Source organism: Sinohyriopsis cumingii, chromosome 3 (genome assembly GCF_028554795.1).
Source record: "Sinohyriopsis cumingii isolate HCF-2022 chromosome 3, ASM2855479v2, whole genome shotgun sequence".
Taxonomy (NCBI): domain Eukaryota; kingdom Metazoa; phylum Mollusca; class Bivalvia; order Unionida; family Unionidae; genus Sinohyriopsis; species Sinohyriopsis cumingii.
The window spans coordinates 50,693,147-50,715,898 of NC_142963.1; the positions used below are offsets into that span (position 1 = coordinate 50,693,147).

At 36.2% G+C, this 22,752-nt stretch overlaps 1 protein-coding gene across 1 annotated transcript; it reads right to left on the reverse strand.

Annotated features, from left to right (window-relative positions):
* Positions 1-926: 926 nt before the first annotated feature.
* LOC149802839 (NADH dehydrogenase [ubiquinone] 1 alpha subcomplex subunit 6-like) lies at positions 927-20,855 on the reverse strand. The gene is made up of 3 exons (XM_089952288.1): positions 20,675-20,855; positions 9,959-10,074; positions 927-1,232 (listed from the first exon to the last, which is right to left on the reverse strand). The coding sequence occupies exons 1-3, from the start codon at positions 20,802-20,804 to the stop codon at positions 1,104-1,106; spliced, it is 375 nt and encodes a 124-aa protein (XP_089808414.1). The 5' UTR covers positions 20,805-20,855; the 3' UTR covers positions 927-1,103.
* Positions 20,856-22,752: the final 1,897 nt, after the last annotated feature.

Sequence of the window (22,752 nt, forward strand, 5' to 3'; positions counted from 1 at the left end):
TTTCTAAAGTATATTTGACTTTTAGTAGAAGAGTGCATGATTCGACTTTGGAAATTGGAGAAAAAGTATTTGAACAATCTAGTACTAGGTCTTAAACATTTGTATATGAAAACTGACTCAATCCATTCTATCTTTACAATAACTGCTTCATTTACAAGACGAGGAATCTACAGAAAACAGTGACATAGTCGGACTCGACAATGACTGACTGCAATATACAATACTGGAAATGTCATTATTTATAAGAATAAATCCATGACAGGAGTATCTGCAATAGTGAATTTTACTGTATTGTACCCATGAGTGACAATCACATGTCGCCTGTGTGATATCATGCCACATTTTCTGATAAATGCATCAAAACCTGTAAAATGGTTGCCTAGCTATGCTTATCAGACTAAATCATGTTTCAAAGATCCATAATTCCAGCAGCAGTGAAATCAATTATAACCCAAGCAGCACAATGCAAGTACTGTCAACCTTATCTATGACACTGTCTGTTATACACTCGGAGAAAAGAACATTTGGGGTCGGAAACAAATTCTTTGTAAAACAACCCAAAAATTTGACTTGATAAGTTAAAATCTGCACCACTTGCTCAAAATTTGGTATAAAATGTGAAGAAAACATTTTTTTTTGTGCAGTTTTATCAAAATGTAGTCTCCGGGCAACTAGAAACTTCATTCCCTCTAGTTACCATATATACTTGCTTATAAGTCCAACTGCAAACTGTACAGCCATTGCATAATGCACCACCAAATATAAGTGTATGCAGTTTGTTATGAGTAATAAGTAGAACAAAAAACATAGACCATAAAATGCCTGTGCATTGTGCAATGGAGATCAAGGTCGATGTTATTTGCAGTTGGACCTGACTTTAAGTCTCTCCATGATACATGTAGAATTGAAGAAGCACAAAACAAAAATAACTGTACAAATCTTTATTTTGCATCTGCAGGATGTCTTGAGGATACGTTTTCAAAATCAAATGAGTCATACCTCAATCAATATATATCCAAAGCAGGACAACTTCAAAATTACTGAATTCTACATGAGTCTAAATGAGCATAACAAGCACAATACAAGCAACGCAACTGTCTTTATCAATCATGACCTTCATAAAATCGGGTTAAGAATTCTGTTGGCTTTTTAATGTTGGTATCCTTAAAAAACATCATTACATGTGTCTTCTGTTTCCATATCCTCATAGTCTCCACTAAATCCATCTGGCCCTGTAAATAAAATTGAAAGAAATAATGTGTTGCCTGTTGATACCTGAAGAATTGGTCCCAAAAGTCTGAAATACATACAGGTCACTCCAATCTACTTTTGATGGAATGGTGATGCATTCAGTAAGAGGCAAGCCAAGAAACTGTATGGACCTAAAGATAATAAATCATGAGAAACTGATCTGATCACGTAACTTAATACCCGAGTGACAGATAGACAGATGAACACTCATTAAAAAGAAAAATTATCCCATCGGCAAAATGTAATTTTTTGGTGAGTAAAACTAATTAAAATGATGTAATACTTACCTGTTGCTACTGTATAGCATATTTTTTCTGGGATGGAAATTACCCTTGTTTGTATCATGAGAATTCACCATCATAAAGGGCGACTTTCCAGAAGTTTATGGATGTCAAACCTGCTACCTGGCATATGCCCAGAAGTCCTCATTCTTTTTCAAGAAATTAATCTGACAACAGCAATAGGCAAGTATTAATCTTTAACATCAGTTACCCCTCCTTACCCCCCAAAAAAAACAAGTACCTTTTAATATCAGAAAAAAGTTCACTATTGCTTCTGCACATCTGATTTTGCCTGTTGAATCTGTGGCTAATAATCCATAAAACTGGAAAAGAAAAACAATGAAATACTTGACCTAATGGTAGAAGTGTCCACTACTGTAAGATGGTATGTCTGGACCACCTTCTGTGTCATGAATACGTGTCCATAGAAAATTGCCTTTACTTTGGTGCACAAAGAAACCAAAATAGAAGGTCATGTGAGATCACCAAAATGTTGCTTTCTTCATATCCTCCAATGAGACAAATGAGTTAGACAGGCCCATGTGGTAATAAAAGGTCCCTCTCTTGATTGTCAAGACAATCCACCTTGAAATAGAGGAAGTAAAAATGACAGCTCAGCCTTTTAGAGGAAGGAAAAGATGCCTCCTACCTTTAGAAAAAATGGAAAGAGTCTAATCTGATTTTACCATGCACAGATAGGACTGAGACTGGCTATGTGTATAAAAACCATAGCTAATGATGGGAGCTGGGGATTTTTGTTACAAAATCTGGCTGGCAAAGGGGAGAAACTGACTTCTAATTGCCATCAAACAATAGACAGCCTGGTTCCATGGAAAGGGCATGAAGCTTGCCCCTCTATCTTGCACACACTAAGGACAGTAAGAAAACTATCTTTAAGGTAAGGTTCTCATATGAAGTTTAACCAAAAGGTTAAAAGGGCTATTTAGTCAAAACACACAAGGCACATAAGAGATTCAATCTGGACATTAGAGAGTGAGACACTGGTCTCTACAGCTACAAATACCTAATCAGGCTGGCAATATGACATGCTGAACTGAAGGCTGAAACCATTTAAAAATTTCAGTGTGCTGGAAAGGACTACCCAACAGACCATTCTCTGAATGTATTCATGTATTCATGTGACCCTGGGTCAACGAATCCAAAACAAGGCTAAGATAGGCACCAGCTTCATTTTACCTCGCAACCATGGCTGCTACAGTTGATACCGGTAATGGAAAAAATCGTGACAATTATTGTTGTGTCCGTTGTGCAATGGGAATGCTAGAATTCATATAGATTTAAGCTTCCACCATATTCCATCAGTGAAGAAGATGGAGCTTCGTAGAAAATGGATTGTTGCAATATGTTGTGATGAGGGGCCAAATTTTAAGGTAAGAAACTGGATGATTGTTGGTGTGTTTATATTTTCTTGCAACTGAATGATGTAAGAAAGAGAAATCCAAACGCAAAGTAGATTATGTCGATGAAGCAAATGATTGCATGTATGTGTTTCTAATGACAGGTTTCTAAAAATGTTACCCCTAGTCCCATTCCACATAACGGGGTCATCGAAAACTGGGCGTATCTTCATGCAGTGCATTTATATAAGAAATTATGAGTTTACGTAGGAGTAGTAAGTACAGAAAAAGTGAACTTTATTACCTTGTTAAAAAAAATAGAAAGTAGAATGTAAATGACCACGATAGAGAAAAGAGATAGCACCAGTACAATGAAAATGATACGAGTACAAGTTGAATGAAATTACGAGAAAGAGAGAGAGTGGATAAGAATTAATGAAACTGTTGATAAAAGATACTGATGTGTAAATGTAAGGGAAAACGCACACTTAAATCACAAGCCATTGAAATTCTATCATTGTAGTAAGTTAATGTCAGAGAATCCCCCTCCAAAGGGAAGCATATATATATATATATATATATATATATATATATATATATATATATATATATATATATATATATGTGTGTGTATGTTTGTGTGTGTGTGTGTGTGTGTGTGTGATTTTTTCCCTCCCTTTTGTCTTCATATTCTGGCATTTTTATTTACTAGTGATACAATTTCAACGGCCTGTGCTGAAATAACTTGGTTTTTTTTACAACTAATTATTGCAATTAACTCATGGTTTATTTTTTCTTTTGTTAGATTGTCACAAATACACTAGTCTGTTCTAGACACTTTAAACAACAGGACTACTGATGGACACCCAACAGATGTTGCTTAAAACGAGATGCTATTCCATCAATTTTTACTTGGACAACTGAAGGGAAAGCAAGAAAACCACCTGCAGTGAGACAACCAATTGCAGAGAAGGTGGATAACAACATTTTGGAAGAATTTCAACGAATGTAAAAGAAATATCTGGCAAACAGCTCAAATCATTACTCGATATACAGTAGGATGCAGGGATCGTCCTGGGCTTCGCCAATGTCGTAAATTGCAATTTTTTTTCCTTATTGGCGACAAAAATATCCCATCTGGCGATTTTTTTGGCGACATACTTTTTGGTTACTTAATCTGTACATACAATCATGGATTTGGACTGGATAAATTAAAAGGGAGAACGAAAGGAAGCCACAAACATGACTAAGCAATGCATTGGAATCAATCTGTTACACAAACGATCCTTTGTTCGTATTGACAACCCCATTTTTACAGTCAGTGCATTGTTACATCATAATCTGCTTATGCTGACATCTGGACTGAGTACTGTATGCTGTGATACAGTCAATCATGCTACCGGACTTCTGAAGACGTGAATAGAACAGATACAGTTAATTGAATGGCTAATCCTTCTGGTTTTTTTTGTGTTTTTTTTTTGTTTTTTTTACATATACCAATACAATAGTTCTGCTGAACCTTCATAGAAAACTGATAACCTTTGAAGTACCGACTACTGTGTATAAATACAAAGCAAATGGAAAAAATCTCAATCACAATTATATCTGTCGCCAGTACAGCATTTTACTCATTGATCTTTTCCTTTTGCCATCAATCCGTGTTACCGCTGCAGAGACTGAAACTCCGCAACAAGAAACAGCAAAAACAAAAACGGTTTTGCATAATTAATAATAATTATTTCTTTCTCAAAATACAGAAGTGAAAGAATCCCTAAATTGGGTGTGAATTTATGCTTATATATACGGTCCAATATTGCCAGGTGTTGGCTCATGTAAGTTTCATTCGTGGGAATGGAGATCCTATTTTGCTTGTCGAGAAAATTTATACAGCATTCAGTGATCATTCTTGGGATTTAGGAAGCAATTCACTACAAGTTTTGTGAAGCTAGCCATTAGGTGGGGGGCTGCTGAGAGACTACTGGTGTCACCTGTCAGCACTGTAGACTGTGAACGTGGATTCAGTAAGATGAACCTCATAAAAACTGACATCAGAAATAAACTCTGCATCTCATCTCTCGAGAATTTAATGAGAATGAGCATGTACAGATGTGAAATTTAGACTTTGAAACTACATTCAACAAGTGGGCAGCCCTAAAATCGCGACGGATCTTCATGTAACACTTTGTAACATTTTGTTAATGCTTGTTGTAATTAGAGTATTAACTAACCCATCTTTTGTAATTTTCATTGCCTGTTACATTAATAGACTAAATTAACACTTGAAAAAATGTACACTACTTGTTCTGGCGACACTTTTTGAAAATTGGCAACAAAATATTAAGGTTGGCGATTTTTTTGGCGACATCTTTTTAAAAGCCAGGACCATCCCTGAGGACGCCATATTTTTTTCTCAATCTGCCTATCTTAGCCTTGTTTTTGCGATATATTAATATTCATGAGGATCTCATTAAGAATGGTCTATAGTCCTTGATAGTAAAAACTTAGCATTGTCTCTTTAACAATGATGAGAAGCAAATAGCTACTGAACACATAGAGGTACACCGAGAATAACAATGTTTCCTACTGTGCAAATCACAAAAGATTATCTACTCAACATGACAAACTTTGGATGCAAAGTGTATGCTAGCCTGAATGAAGCAACTGGCAACTTTGCTCAAACATTTGTCCTGGTGGATAGAATGAGATGGATCAAAAATGAAGTTAAGAATCTGTGTGATGTTGTGTAAAAGACAGCTCTGTGCTGTGACTCAAGTTTTTTCCTCCGGGGCAATGTTCTTGGCTGGTCAAGAAGACTGCTGAACCATGATCACTGGGGGCATAGAGGGGCTATCAAAACAAGCTGAGCAATGAAGGTCTTTACTTGCTAAGGTACTTTTCGAATTGGAAGGGTGCGAAGGCACAAGTGAACAGATGATTCCACTTCAGGCTAAAGGTATCCAATGCCCATTTTCTCTAGTCTGGACTGAGTAAAGGTAAAGGAGAGCTTCTTTAGCCTTAATTCAAGTAAGTCCACCAAGAGTCTCCCAGAAGGTCTGAACATGGAATCTTCTACGGACTGTGCCAGTATTATTCTGTGAGGACTCTCTTGCCCCTCCTGAAGAGACTGTCTGCCAAAATATTCTTTTTTTGCCAGGAATGTGTCAAACTCAGAGCATAATCCTTACAGTGATTGCACTTTGAAAGAAGTTCCAAACCTCCACATAGATAGAAGAGGCATATGGGCCTCCTTGCTGCTTAAGTACGCTGACAATGACATTGTTAGAGACTATCATGCAGCAACTTCTTATTTTGTTGAGGCACACCTCATCAACCAAGAATACACCACCTAAATTTCCAAACTACTGACATGGAGGGCAGATTCTTCCATGGACCATGAACCCTGAATCAGCCCTTTTGACTTCAGATGAATGCCACACCCAGAATGTAACACATCTGTAAACAAATAGCAGCAGGGTTTGGCAGCATGCATGGGAACTCCGGTATTAACAAGTGCCAATTTGACCACCAAATCAGACAACATGGATATCCAGTCCCTGAGAAATATAAGCTGTAAGAGAATCCCTGTCCAGCTTCCAGTTTGCTATGTGAAACTGGTGGGGGTGCAAGTGCAGTCTGCCTAGGGGTACCAGGTTCACTGTGGTGTTCAAGATCCCAGAAAGAACAGATATAGACCAGCCAACAAGGCATGGGCTCTGAGCACATCCAAATGAGCATGGATTCTATTCTTTCCCATGAGACCGGGACTAATTCTTTGTTCAAAAGGAAATTCATCCCCAAGTATATGACATCTTGAACTGAAACAATTCCAATTTCATGGACGGGTATAAAGCATAGTCTGATTACTAAGGCTGAACTGTGAACCAGACCTTGTCAGAGGGACAAACCATTGTGGATCAACCAGTGATCAAATTACTGGAAGATAATGATCCAAAGTGACCTTAGGATGATGGCAACTACTTTCATGTCCCGGGTAAAAGCTCTGGGCATGGAAGCTTCGCTGAATGGCACAGATTACATTGGAAGACCTTCGTGTCGAAATAAACTCAGAGGAGTTAATATTGTATGTGAATGTATGCATCCTGAAGGTCAATGGAGACATCCTAGTCACCAGGCCTTATGGCATTCTTGACTGGGGTGGTCTCCATCCTGCAAGATCTCCTGCAAGAACTTGCTTAAGGTGGAAATTAATCGTAACCACCCACCATTTTTGGGGACTCTGAAAAACTTTAAGTAGAAGGTGGCTGATTGCTGAACACCTTCTCTACTGTGCCCTTCTGCGAAAAAGTGTACATCTTCCTTTAACCACAACAAAATTCAACTGGATAGATCCACATTTATTTCCTTACCAGAAGATGGAATTCCCGGACTGAAGCCAACATTCAACATTTATAATAGACAGAACCCACCTATCATCTGTTATGCTTCACCAGTGTTGCTGGTTCTTCAGATCCTGGAAAATCACAATGGGAACAGGCCCTCCAAAGAGGATCTCTGCCTCCAGGGAACAGCCCACAGAAAGTTCTTACTATGCTTTATTAAGACTTTGGAAATGTCCAAAAGAAACATCCCTGCAGAAGTGAACCTCAGCTGATAATGTCACAGGTATGGACAAGGCATGCTAAAGTTTTGCCACTGCCTTCAGCTAGTGCTCGAGTGCAACTGGTAACAGTCCTCATTTCGCAGGCTGAAGGTGGTGGCCAATAAAAGCTTGGCATGTGAAACAATGGTTCCCAGTGACCTAACCTTAAGCTATAAGGCCTCCAGTGTCATGACCCAAGGTTGCCTGTAGAAATAACCACTTGTGATGCCCCAGCATCAAAGGTGGGTGGTTTAAGAGACCAGACAGGGGTGTGAAACCAAGGCCAAAGGTATCAACATTGGAGGATGGGGACTGATGATTTAATCGTAATGATTTCAGCAATATCTAATTCTGAGTACTGGAAATGACAAATATAAAGTACTGGAGATGACAAATATAAAAAGACCAGCAAGGTAATATGAAAATGAAAAGGAATACTATCCTTGAAGACCACATAGAAAATATGCAGTTTGTACAACTGAACACACAAATAAACAACAATTCTGCTGTGAGACCCTATTCTGTGAGTCAAACACAGTAAACATGATGTTTGTTTGCTTACTGGGGTTTAACCCAATATATCAGCAAATGTTAGGCTATATATGGTGGCAAGTATACATGGGGAAATAAATGGGAAAACCCAGGATAAAACCAATGACTCAATGAAAGCTTTCTTTCATGCCCACATTGGTATAGGCAAGACTCAAACCCACCCAGACAGTGCTTAGATGTGTGAAAGATCTGTAAAAGCAAGTGCCTTACACCACTCAGCCTCCAGAGGCCTCTGGATAAATGAAGAAAATAAGGTCTATATGGGAAATTCATATCAATTAACAAAATTAAGGAAATGGAGGCTACAAGCCTATCCAGCAAGGGTTATAGAGATGAAGTACCTACCTGAACTTTAGAAAATAAACTTTAATTAAATCACAGCAAAAAATATTTCCTAAATTCCCTGTGTGTGTGTGTTTGCATGTGAGGAGGGTGCAGAGGGAGGGGGGTTGTTACGTACATGACAAGGCTATGAACGTAACCAAAAATGTCAAAAACTATCAAAAGAACCATTTCTGACAAAGGAATAACACTTGAACTGCAAGTAAATGCACACAATAAATATGTGTGTATTAAATATCTGCACTGTACTTAGCAAAGCAAAAGCAATTTTTCCTAGCACGTAATTTGCACCACTAAACATGGAGACATCAAGAAAAAGGAATGAGAATGATCAGACATGCATGAGTTGCAGGGTTGATTTCCAGAAAGTTCTTGAAAGTCACCATAGGAGGGGATGGATTCTCATTATATCAATGATGGTAGTTTCCATTCTGGAAAGAGCAAGCTATGCAACTGCAACAGGCAGTGTATTACTGATATTAAAATAGTACAGTGTAATGGGAAATAATTTTTCTGATCCAAAAACAGTTAGCCTTTTCAAAAATCACTTGCACTAAATCTAGATCTTCAATTCTAAAACTTTTTGAAATACTAAAGCTAAATATTTTCACATTTCAAAATCTTGGTCTTTCCTATAGCTCTTTTTGAGGAAAAATTGTTATTATGGTTGAAACTGTCATAGTTGATAAATTGAGTTCACAGTACTGTGCAATACCAATTGTTCATAATTTGATACCAAGAATTACATGATCCACATTACTTATGCATGACTTTCAAATAAATATTACTTAAAAATGAAATTGCTATCAATTATTATATTGCCTTTAATGCAACAGTAGATTTACTTTTGGGGGAGGAAAATCATGGTAATAAAACATACACAGCTTAGAATCTGATCTTAAACAGCAAATATGCAAGGCTTGCACAACCTGGTGATATGAAACGAAACTTTGCTTGGAACAACCAGAATTGGCCCAGATTTATAGGCTGGGGCAAATATAAAGTCACCCTCTTCCAGGTCACATCAAGGAAGCAAATTATGCAGGTACTCAGTGTGTGATGATACATGACTAATTTCACTATTTCAAATATCTGAATGGTTAACATAAAACAAACCATTATTTGCCACGATTACAATGGGAATAGTTAAAGAAATAGCTTGCAAAATATAAACAAATGTCATGGATCGTCAAAGCCTTATGTAACCATCTCAGTATCATCACAGGAGGACATATGATTTACCCATATACAAAAATCGAAAAGTTTTTATTGATGATACTTCAAACACACTGTAAATTTAGGATATTGTTGTGATAAAATAGTAAATGTAATGTTTACTTTATATTCTGAACATGCTGCTAACAAGTTAGATGTTTTGTCTTTGACTCATCTGAACAGCACTACAAAACATTTGGCTTCTTTAAATTTGTAATGTGAAAACCACCAAAGAAATTCAATAAAATTACTGAATCATAAAAAATACCGATATGTAAGGGCAGATCTTAGAAGCTTTTCAATTAAGCACACTTTACCAACAAACAAATAAAGTAAACCATCTTTACAACTTCCCTTACCTTAATAACAAGGAGATCTATGGCTCGTATATCAGTCACATGTTTGTTCTTTAAAAACAGTTCCCTAAGTTTTGCTTTGGTCTCTGGTACTGTGACAGCAATATCGTATTCTTTCACTAAACAAAACAAAACAAATAGAAAACCTATTAATCAGTGTCTCTAAATGCTACATGTATTTTATAATTATGATTTTTATGACAATTTTAAAACTACGCTTATTCTAATTATTTTATATGTATGTACCATATCAGTCAATGAACAGTGCTGTTATATGTGATCATTTGTATACAAATAATTAAAAAATATAGTGTGCAAAAATATGTGTTTGCAGTATGTATGTACACAGTGGTACATTTGTTTATTTTACTAACTGTATCCAATGGATCACATAAACCCATACAGATCTTCTGAACCAATAAACATTTCTACCAGTCATTATAAGTTAACAAACTGTCTTGTGTCAGATGTATGGAACAAATCTTGGGGTGGCATTTCCTTTAATGGGCAATTAATATGTATTGTTTTAACTGAGAACATTCCAAGACCATGAAATTAACAAGTTACAATGAATACCTGAAGTGGAAATCGCCATGAGTTCTTCCATGCATTAAGTAAATAAGTGTGCTAGCAGACCAAACAGTACATACCCTGAACCAGACTAGTATCCTCACCAATGTCCTAATTTCAATTCTAATGATATTAAGTATCATAAAGTTAAGCTAGTGCCAAACTTGGCCAATCAAAAAAGGTCATGTTGGCCTAGTCGAGGAATAATTTGCATTAAACCAGATAAAAGGTTTTACTGTTTTATTACACATACACATTCAAACTACACAAGTACATTTTTTGATGTCAGTACATATATATTTTTAGACACAATCAAACTCTGATCAATCAGTTTGTTTGAATTGCATTCATGCAGTAAAGAGAAAATGTTATTATGTTGATCCTATGATCAGTGAACAAAAATGCTAATTTCAAATCCTTTGTATATAAACATATGCTTTTACCATATAGAGTTCTGCCCATATCAATAAACTGTACCAATCACAATACAGATTTACGTCAATCTGATTAAAATCAGATCTCCACAGTCCAAAATGAGGATCCGACAGTGACTGCTTACGGGTCATGTTCTGGTGACATGTTATTATCATAATCGCTAATTTGAACAGCGAGTCAGATGAAGTCTTATATCTTCCCATTTGGGAGACTAAGCAGTATAGCTGAAGAGCATCAGTGTATGCCTATCGATTTAATTAACTTTCAAATTTCTGAAAGCTGCATTTCCACTGGCTAACTCAAAAGGTTACCGGAACATGACCCCTAATCGGTTGCCATCAGATCTTCACCCATGACAGTGGAGTTCTGATTTTAGTTAGATTGGAGTTACGTCAACTCATAGGTTACAGATACACCTTGATATGCCAGTGTTTCCCTTTACCCTCATTTGTGTATCAGAGATTCCCAAATTTGTAATACGTAAAATAATGAGACAAAAGAGTTTGTTTTTTACTCAGTCTGACATCTTGTTCTGACACTAGGGGGATTTCTGACTCGAATCTTGAACCTCTAGGCGAAACACAGTACTGTGCCATCATGCAGTTTGTCATAACCATAATTTACTTCTCAATAGTTCTCCATGATTACCAAGGTTATTTACACCGTCCAATAACCGTAGTCTACAGAGTGATATGTACATTAACAAGTATCTATCAGTACAGACCATGATTCCATAACAGTTTTGAAGGGTACAACCATATTGCATCACATAAAATATTGTCATTAAAGTACTGATATTGCCCAGCACTCAGTACAATAAAAACTGTACTTAAGTACACGTTTACCATAGATTAAGTTATTGGCACAAGTATTTAAACCAAAAGTGAACTGCTATGAAACAATACTTGGTGAATTATTTTGAGGGGGATTTGTGGTTTTGTCAGCACTGTTAATGCATTAATAGCTATATCATGCCAAGGGAACAGAAGCTAAATACCTGTTCTAAAGACAAACTGAGACAGCCAGCCTGGCATGGCTTGGGGAAGTATTAAACCCACAATCATTGGCTTAAGAGTCAGATGGTCAATCGACTGGGCTATCATGGCTCCCCTTGTGAAATGCGTAAAAGATTTTGTGTTACTTCAATTTTTCTCGCCTTATCCCACCCCATGTTTGATGTTTATACAATTATTTTAGGAAGAGATATCTGAACAAATCCCCCATAAAAAACATCGAGTTTTCCAAAATCATACAAGAGAGGTATAGAGCAGTCACTTCATGCTGGGGCTAGCAAATTATAAATTATGTAATCTTGCATCAAACCCTACTTGCCTTATATTGATAAGCTGAATATTTATATTCTCAGATATGACAAAATATAATTTGTAACTTCAGAGGCCAACATATAATAAGTCCAAATGTATTAACAGATGTTAGTCTTTAGCACTTGATCATCATATGACATGGCTTATAAAATCAGACATAATCAAATATTCATTGGCCTTTACCATACAGATTGTTCAAATTATGTGACTATCTGACCAGTGACATAGTGAGAACTGTAAGCTGAAAGATTATGGATCATGACTATTTAACATCAGAAACAACCAGAGTCAGCCTATTAAAGAGATGAAATGTGTTTTCACCCTTATGAATACCCACAATGCTAACCTGTCCACTTATCAAATTTTGGCATCTCATGCGTGATAACCATTTGTTTTTATATAGTGCATGTGCTGACCATCCACTAAAAAGAACTGTCCAAATATCTCAAGCATTGTGTGCACAGGGGTAGGGTGGCCAGAAGGTCACAGGAACCCCAGATTAAAATATTGTTGAACAAGGTGGCCATGGCCTGTTTGCCAAGCCCATGATCAAAGTATTGCTGTAAAATGTGACCTTGACACCAAAAGGTTGAGGAAGCATTTCAAAGAATGAATCTGTTTTAGTTTCATAATGATTGATCCAAAAGTAAAAATTTTCAAGAGTGTGATTTTGATTCAAAGGTCAATATGGCAAGAAAGCAGTTGCAGAACAAATTGTCTTAGTTCATAATGACTCATAAAGCATGAACAAAATCAATCAATTGGGTTTAGGAAACACATGCAAATTCAAAATCTTGCACCAAAACCATAAACATTTTCAATGACTACATAGAACCCCAATGTCAAAGGGATGAACAAGCCTGTTGCAGAATGAACTGTCTTCACTCAAAATTATTCATGCTAAGTATGATGATAACTTAAAACGGAGTTTAGAAATATAAGCTTACATGATACATTAAGCAGCTATCTATAAAACCTTTCGGAAAAAGGCATTAGTAACAATACTTTGGTTTATTTTTGCACCATAACTTTTACTCATATGATCTCTTCTAGTATGGAATAATCGGTATTTATGCAAAGTGTAAACCCCAAATCTTGTACAATTACCACATAATTTTAGCATGCTTCCAAACAATAAAGTGTCTAAACTGCCTCTGATCCTCTTAACATGCACAACATGCACTCCCTACACATTTTTGAAAAAGCAACATTTTTTAAACCTTTTACAAGACAAATTATTATAATTGTGCCTTGTCTAAAACTGAGTTCTCAATTATGTGGGTAATTTTTGTCATCCAAACTGGAAGCTGCCTTGCCAATTACAACAGACTAATATGTGTATGTATATAATATCCCAAAGACAATGGTTCTGATACGCCTAAACACTTACTTTCACCTTTTCAAAAATATACTCCATTTAAATTGCTACTCATTTCATTTTAGTAAAGCATGTCAGTGATATAATGGCTCATACTTTTCTTGGCATGCTTACAACCATGTGACCCTTGCCAGAACGTAATTATATTACCTCACTCGTCATGCACTTCCCATGAATCTACTTCTACCCTTTAGGCTGCATGTATCATGTATGACAAAAATATAACACAGCAACACTTCACATGAATCTACTTCTACCCTTTAGGCTGCATGTATCATCCATGGCACAAATATATGACACAGCAACACTTCACATGAATCTACTTCTACCCTTTAGGCTGCATGTATTATCCATGGCACAAATATATGACACAGCAACACTTCACATGAATCTACTTCTACCCTTTGGCTGCATGTATCATCCATGGCACAAAAAAAATATGACACAGCAACACTTCACATGAATCTACTTCTACCCTTTAGGCTGCATGTATCATCCATGGCAAAAATATATGACACAGCAACACTTCCCATGAATCTACTTCTACCCTTTCGACTGTGTGTGTGTATCATTCAAGACAAAAATATATGACACAGCAACACTTCACATGAATCCACTTATACCCTTTAGAATGCATGTATCATCCATAACAAAAATATATGACACAGCATATAGAAAATAGATATTTATATGGATAATCACATTTTAAACAAATCTAAATTTAGCCATCCTAAAGCTTTTCTTATCTCAATTCAGATTTTGGGAGTTTTCTTCTCAAAGGCAAAAAGAGTTAAGTTTGGAAAAATTCATTATGGCATTAAAATAAAAGTTTTTATTTGTAAGCAAAATATATTAGAGATTGCTTATGAATGATTTATTTACAATTGATAACGTGGGCATGCAGACATCAATCTCTTGAATGTACTGTTTTCAAAGTTCAAAAATTAGTGCTGTTCTTCATAGCTCCTTTTTCAAGAAGTGCAAATAATCGGATTTCAAAGACTTCAACTAGCTGCCGAGTGGTGGGATTGTTGTCATTGTTCGAGGGTTTAACGCCATTTTTCAGCACAAGATAGGTTATACCTGGCGGAAAGTATAACTGGTGAAGGAAGAACCCTGAAAAACTCACTGAAGAACCACCTACCCACGTGAAGCTACTTCACACGTACCCACGCTAGCCGAGCCTTGGACTCGAACCCACACAGACAGAGGTGAGATGGCAGTGATTTGGAACGGTAAGCACTATAGACCACTCGGCCACTTGGGGCCCCGCCGAGTGGTGGGGAAAATGTGCTGATATTTACAATGACTGAAATCAGAGCCAGAAAGACCAAGAGATGTACAAGTGGTCATTGTAAGAGTGTATCAAATAAACAACTTTAGCTTTCATTATGTTCATTTCCTATTGTAGCCGAATAAGCAGTGTGTGTGACCTCAAAATCAAGACACATTGAGACTCAGATGAAATGCCATTTGCAAATCTGAATTAGTATTTGGGGGTTAAATGGCAAATTGACAAAAAAAAAAATATGAAACTGAGAAGAGTGCTGAAGTTGCTAGAACTAATGCTTCAGATGGAACAGTAGCCAAGTGTAAGAAAGTGTATGATGCCTGGTTTAGTGTTTGCAATAAAGCCCTACCTTTAATTGACAAATTTCAGTCTCATGACAAACAAGAGCTATATATCAGTGGTGTAGAGAATTTGGAAAATTAAACTCAATGACAACCAAAGGTTCTTCTAATCTGGACATTTATCCACTTCAAGTATGATGTCCAACGTGATTATGGGGACTGCAACTTTCACTGGTGGGACTCCAATTTTTACCAAATTAGGAGGTTTAAATCCTAGTTTTCAAATCCTAGCCAGGCCTCTGAATCTCCAATTAGTCTCATTCAACTCCATGTACTAACAAGAGTCATGGGACACAATAACCATAAATAGGTGAACAAAAACTACATCATAAAACCATACCTAAATGTCACCACTGCCTCTGTAATAAATGTTGTAAATGAGAAAATCCATATTTTCCATAACAAAGCATTCTGAATTAATTGGATGCTTCTTTCACTTGACACAATATATAAAAGGTTCATCCTGGCATGAGCAATTATCTCCAATATAATAAATGATATCTAGCATCCACAGCACCTTTAGATTCCAATTTGTAATGCAAAGAAAGGCAAAGGGTTAGAGCCAGAGAGCTAGAGGTGAAACAATACACCTATGTCATTTATCAATATGATTCACAATACATGGCCTACAATACGATACATTACTGATACACATATTAACCTGATGGTCTTTCCATCTTTAGAATGTCTCTCAGTGCTATGTGGTGCCTATTCATGTGATTTACTGATTACAGACAAACATATACTTAGCTCCTATTTATATGCCATTCTCATCCAATAGCAAGACAACAAAAATACTTTCAAACACTACCTGCTAGTTGTCAGTGATTTGTATTCAACATGTTAGGCCATATAAGGCTGCTCCATTTAATCAGATGAGCCACCAGACAGGTATTTGATCAAAATATCTATACTTTCTAATTTCATTTTTTTTCATTCTTATTTATTCAGTTTATCTTAACCCTGATACAGAAATATTGTTTTGTAGCACATGATTTCACAGGGTTAAGTTGTTTGCGAAAAGAAATGAAAAATGCATTGGTCTTTAAATTTAATTAGGCTTGGTATTCTGCCTTTTCTTCATCTGCTGAAAGTGTGATTGACCATCATGTTGTCTATTTTTGTCCATCCAACTTCAATAATCTGATATAGTTTATAACGTTTAAAGATTATTGTCATAACTATCATCATCCAGTATTTGCCAAACAAAGTCCTCATCTGAAAATAAACCAAGCTGGGAATCAGCCACTTGGGGTTTTCTAGGTAGATCATTTTAAACATACATTTGTAAACTTCCTTGATGCAAGTTCAAAAATTATGACATTATGATCATTCCAGGGTACAATGTGCCAATCAAATTTAGCCTAACAACCGTTTATCTCATTTGACTACCAATGCAAATGGTGAGTTCCAGGTCAAAATTCATCAACAATTTTTCAGTCATATCGCTATGATGTCTGCAATGTGACAGTTTATAGTGATGTCTAGCACTGGGGCATCATGCTACAGACATGTAGCACAATGTCCCACCCAGTAACATTATCCTGACACCAGGCTGACCAGTCCTAACACTAACCTCTTAACGCTGAGCGCCAAGCGAGGCAGCTGTTAGTACCATTTGTAAGTCTTTGGTATGATACAACCAGGGATCGAACCCATGACCTCCCACATCCGAGGCAGATGCTCTAACCACTGGGCCACCGAAGCCGTAGTCAGGCTAGTAAGCGGCTTCCCTATGCTGACGTAGCATGGTGTCTGCGAATTCCAACTTTAAGATAGGCAATTGGCTATGACCTTATACTCCAACATAAAATGTCCAAGTATATAAAAAAAATTGGGTGGGAAAAGTCAGAGTAAACTCGGACAACTTTATACCGAACAAGCTCTTGCAGTAAAAGTAATTACCAGGGGGGAATATATTATTAAGAACCATGCCATTTCATGTTAATTTCTAGATGGCAAGTGGTGAATGTTGCCATGTCCTTTTCTTTTTAACTTACAAAAATGGTTTCAAGTGCCGGCAACAGCTGTTTATGATAAATTCGCTAATTTGAAGAATAACAAGGCAACAAGGCAAACAACTAATAACATTTTTGCTGGTGAAGATTAAAATAATTTGCATATGGTAAGTGTTATTTTGTATTGATTTTCCATCACTTGTATTGATATGTGTATCATCACAGCAGAAGTACTGACGCATTGAAATAATGATGACTCATTTCACCTCTACAGGAAGCATGGACTATTTTCAATGCAAAGAATGGGGAATAACTCTTTTAGAAAGACAATACAAGAACAAGAGTTGCTCCTCATAAGGAAAAGTGAAACCAACACTATTGACTGGAGTTAAATTAAGAATTGTGTCAGACCATACAAAATAACATTTATTACACATTTTATAAGAATTTCATTTACCAATTATGCCAAAATATTTTATTAAAAAAGCATACATATTTAGTTTACATTTATGTTGTTCACAAATCATGTGTGTATATTAAATGGCAATCAAAGCAGAGATACAGCATTCAAATGCAATTAAAACTGACAATTTTAATCTACTCCGGATTAAATAGACATCATATAGCCAATAAGATTTATGTGCTTTATTATATTTTCTACAAGAATTTTGACAATTCATTGGAGAAAGAGAGAGAGAAGTGCAGAGAGATAAATAAATGGTAACATTTTGTTTTAAAGACACTAATGGTAATCGGGAAACACAACAATACTTTAGCATTTTTAAAATAATAAAAATTATTTCTGATTAATACTATTTTAATCAGTTTAAAAAGATGAATATCTGCCAATGAAAGGGTTCTTTCTTTCTTTGTGAGTTTGAAAGGCGTCTAACACATATGGCATATAAAGATGGTGTCCCTGGTGACAATCAGATTAGTTGTTGTTGTTGTTGGGTTTAACGCCATTTTTTCAGCACAAGATAGGCTCTGCATAGTGGCCAGTATTAATGGTGGAGGAAGAACCCAGGAAAACCCCAGAAAGAACCACCGACCCACGAGAAGCTACTGGCAAGCTTTCTCACATATCCACATTGGCTGAATCCTAGACTCGAACCCACGCAGACAGAGGTGAGATGGCAGTGATCTGTAACGGAGAGCGCTTTAGACCACTTGAACACTCGGGGCCCCGACAATCAGGTTAGAAGTTATAAATCAATGAATGAAAGGACAAAATTTCTTGCATTTTTTTAAATGTCTTTGATGGATTTATCTTTACAATTAGTAGGAGCGTACAAATGGGACTGTGTGAGAATACTATAGATTATCAATTTTTCAAGGTGGTGACAATTGTTCCTGAATCTATCGCAAAATTCATCACAAACACTGGCTACCTACCAAAACAAATCATCTTTTTAATTCGCATTTAACATGCTGACAAAAATTTGTAAGGGCCCTACTTTTATGTACCGTACAGCCACTGAAAAACTTTCAAGAAACCTGGAAAAAGTGGCAACAATTGGTCTCCCACCAGTATAATCTTACATAGTAATTTTGATGTTACCCCTATTTTGATGCTGTGTCATAAACTCTCAGTTTTCAAGAGAAAACGCCTCTCATTGACATCACAAACACAACATTTGTTTACAATGATCATGCACATGGAATCATTTGTCAAGAATCCTATTATTCTCAGTTGTGAAATGAAACAAAATTACATAACATTAAAAAAACTGAATCTCACTCATTCTTTTTTTTCTCAAATTAGTAAGTCCATATAAAATCTTTTTCAGCTATTCTGACACAGCAAATCAATTTCCTGCTATAATATGCATCCAGTCTGCTACTCAACATGTGTTAGCCATGTTTCTCACATCTGATAACTGCATCAGTAACACTGTTTAGAATGCTGTACAACATTATAGTTTTATATGGATCTGTCATTAGTGATATTCCGAGGTGCTTCTTGTATTATTATAACTGGTGGAAATTTACATGAAACAATTTTATTATATATTTCTATACTAATTCAGCAGTTTGTATACTATTTCTTATTTTTAAAAAATTATGGTAGGATTTTCAATCAGCCTTTAAGGGAATCTCAATATTTAACTTATTTTAACCAAGTTAATATTCATAAATTGGTTCAATAACGGTAAGAATTACAATAAATGAAACTAAAACCATCTCTTGGAACATCACATCTTCTGTCTCTACATGCATTTGCACTTTAAGAGAAATAAATTATAATGGATGCAAACCAGTTTTAAAGTTTAAAAAAATAGTGTATTCTAAGACTGGGGTTCTGTACATTAATAATGCCAGTTAAGTATTTAAAAAAACTTACACACTATATCTATAAAAATTTAAATCATAAATAAATATTTCAATCATGATATGAAACTGATTTTCCCCAAATGGATTTGTTTTAGTTTTTGCAACAAAATCTGTTCCATAATGAATGTTATGACAAATACAAAACTTTAGGAATGCTAAATAAACTTTGTACTGTCAATTTCCATATACAATTGAGTTTTGTGTGTGCTGTTGATCTTCTTCTGCAATGTATTATTTTCTCCAGTGCATGTGTGCAATAGTGTCACATGAAAAAAATAGACTACCATGAGGTGCATCAAAATAGGTGATGTACATATCTTTACTTCAAGAACTTAGTCTGGATGAAAGCTCATTAAGAAGAGTAAGAGGAAATATATCAATGTCATTTCCAACCCATACTTTGCTAAAATAACTAATATTTCCAAAGTAATGAGAGATATAACTATGAAAGAAGTATATTTCAGAAAAGATGAAAGTACTGCATCAAAACTGAGTAGTCCAGGATAAATCTGATCTTCATACCATAGTCTTACCTCAATTTCATGTTGAAACTTATGAATCTGAATCTGAATGTATACAGTGCTGGGCCAGTTACTGCATAAAACTGCACCGGAAGAAAAACCCACTAACAAGTTAGTATAATTGTTCAAGAGAGCCGTTTTCTTGCTCTCTGCTGTTTGCACACAACACCAAGATGACTTCAGTCCACATCTGTCTTTACAAAGAAAGAATTTCTAAATTATTGTCTTCATTGTTCAACTACAAAAAAAAAAACATCTTTTGGTATTTGTTACATGTTTTCCTACAATGTTTATAGTTTTAAAATTAGCAAAAGTTTTGACTTTTATTTGGCGTTTTTGTGTTAATGGTTTTAAAATTACTTTAACCAAAACCTAAACTGTTAATCACGAGAAAATCCCCGCAAGAAAAGTGAATGTTATGTCTTGCTTCTAAGTGGGCTCAACTATAAATGATGGGTATCAATCTGAATGGAGTATATTTCTGATAATAAATAAAAACAAACCAAGTTTAAAACAAATGACACCGGATAGATCGACTCTCTAATCTTAAGTCTCCTTTAACTAACCCATATACGGCAGGTGTCTATACCATGCCTTGTAGAGATTTAATACACGCCGCTTTGCTTCAGTCTTATTGGCAGACAAAATTGGTTTTACTTGTTTTGTCCCGACAACCGCTACCCTGGAAGATGCCATTTTCCAAGGTGGTTAAAGTATCGTCCTTTACCGTTAGTCACACGAGAATGGAGGTTTCAGACTGGTTATTTATGTTTTGTTTTATTGGTTTTTGAAACCAACAACTTAATAATGCGTTCTGCGCATAACGTACCGTCGATGTACTGTCAAGGTCTACAACTAAAACAATTATTTATTGTGTCAATAAAGAAAATAATATTAGCCATATGATCTATTTTAACTAATAAAAAAATATGAGTCATTAATGTATGGCGTTTGTAAAATACAGAATTTATAAGTTACAAATTCATACAAAAGCAAATGATACACGTAATAAATAGTTCAATAACAATTACACTGGACAACAAATTTTTACAAAAGTCATGTTACTGAAATAAAATTAGTCAATTCTTATCAATTTTTATGTGCTGAACACGAATATGACAGTCAAATTGCAAAATTGGCTCTAGTTTTTTTGTAATCTGCAAGAAATTAATGTTTACATAACGAAATGCATTCCAATAGTAAAAGGTCAACTGTAATAGCCTACCTATAAAAAATCAAGTCATTGACTACATCTTAGATTTCTTCGCCTGTCTCTTGTACAGCTGTTCGGGAGCATCTCTGAGGAGTGTCCAGCAGTAGTCAGCCAGCATTGTAGTGGACCATTTTCCCTGGTATCTTTGTTCCATTGTTGCGATATCTTGATGAAAACGTTCGCCGTGTTCATCACTAACAATACCACAGTTGCTAGGAAAGAAATCCAAATGGGAATGAAGGAAGTGAATCTTTAGAGACATATTGCAGCCAAGTTTCTTATACTTCATCAACATGTCTTCTACTAGTTCCTTATAGTTTTCTGCCCTAACATTTCCGAGGAAGTTTGTAGAAACTAGGCAAAAAGCATTCCATGCTTGTTTCGCGTCACCTTCCAGCAAGTTGTTGAACCGGTCATCTTTGAAAAGCTCTCGAATCTGAGGACCCACAAAAACTCCCTCTTTAATCTTTGCTTCGCTGAGTCGAGGGAATTTTTCATGCAGGTATCGGAATGCTGGCAAAGTCCGGTCAATGGCTTTCACGAAGTTCTTCATCAAACCTAGTTTGATGTGAAGGGGTGGTAGCAAGATTTTCTGAGCCTCAACCAGGGCTGGGTGTTGGATATTCTTCTCTCCAATGGCTACATTCTGCCTGTGAGTCCATTCCTTCCTCATGTAGTGCATTTCCCTTGCTCGGCTATCCCATTCGCATAAGAAACACATGTATTTTGTATATCCTTGCTGCAGTCCCATTAAAAGGGCAACTACCTTCAAATCACCACAGAGGTGCCAGCTGTACTTGTTATACTCAATGGAATTCAGTAGCTGCCTTAAGTTATCGTATGTCTCTTTCATGTGGACAGCATACGCTACTGGAATAGATGGAAGAATGTTTCCATTGTGCAAAAGCACAGCCTTGAGACTCAGTTTCGAAGAGTCCACAAATAGTCTCCATTCTTGTGGGTCATGAGTGATTTTTAAAGCATTCATGAGGCCCTCAATATCGGAATAGAATATCAGATTACTTTCCTTTCTGAAGAAAGGCTCCAATTGCTGGTGGCGCTTTCGATATGCAGTAATTGTAACATCTTCTTCTAGAAGATTCCATTGTTGGAGTCTTGATCCTAGCAATTCTGCCTTGTTCTTTGATAAGTCCAAATCACGAATCAGGTCATTTAGTTCTTCCTGTGTTATTCTGTGTGGGGTTGATGATGCACCACAGTGAAAATCTGGATCACTGCATGCTGATGGACCAGGAGAAGAACAGGTCGACTCACCTTTGTCTTCGTCAGATGAATCAAGAGAATATTCTGCTGGAGGTTCTGGAATAGGAAGTCCCTCACCATGTGGAACTGGTCTCAATGCAGACGGAATGTTTGGGTAGACTATTCTCGACTTCTTTCGCTTCGTTATTCCGCCGGAAAGAGGAGGAA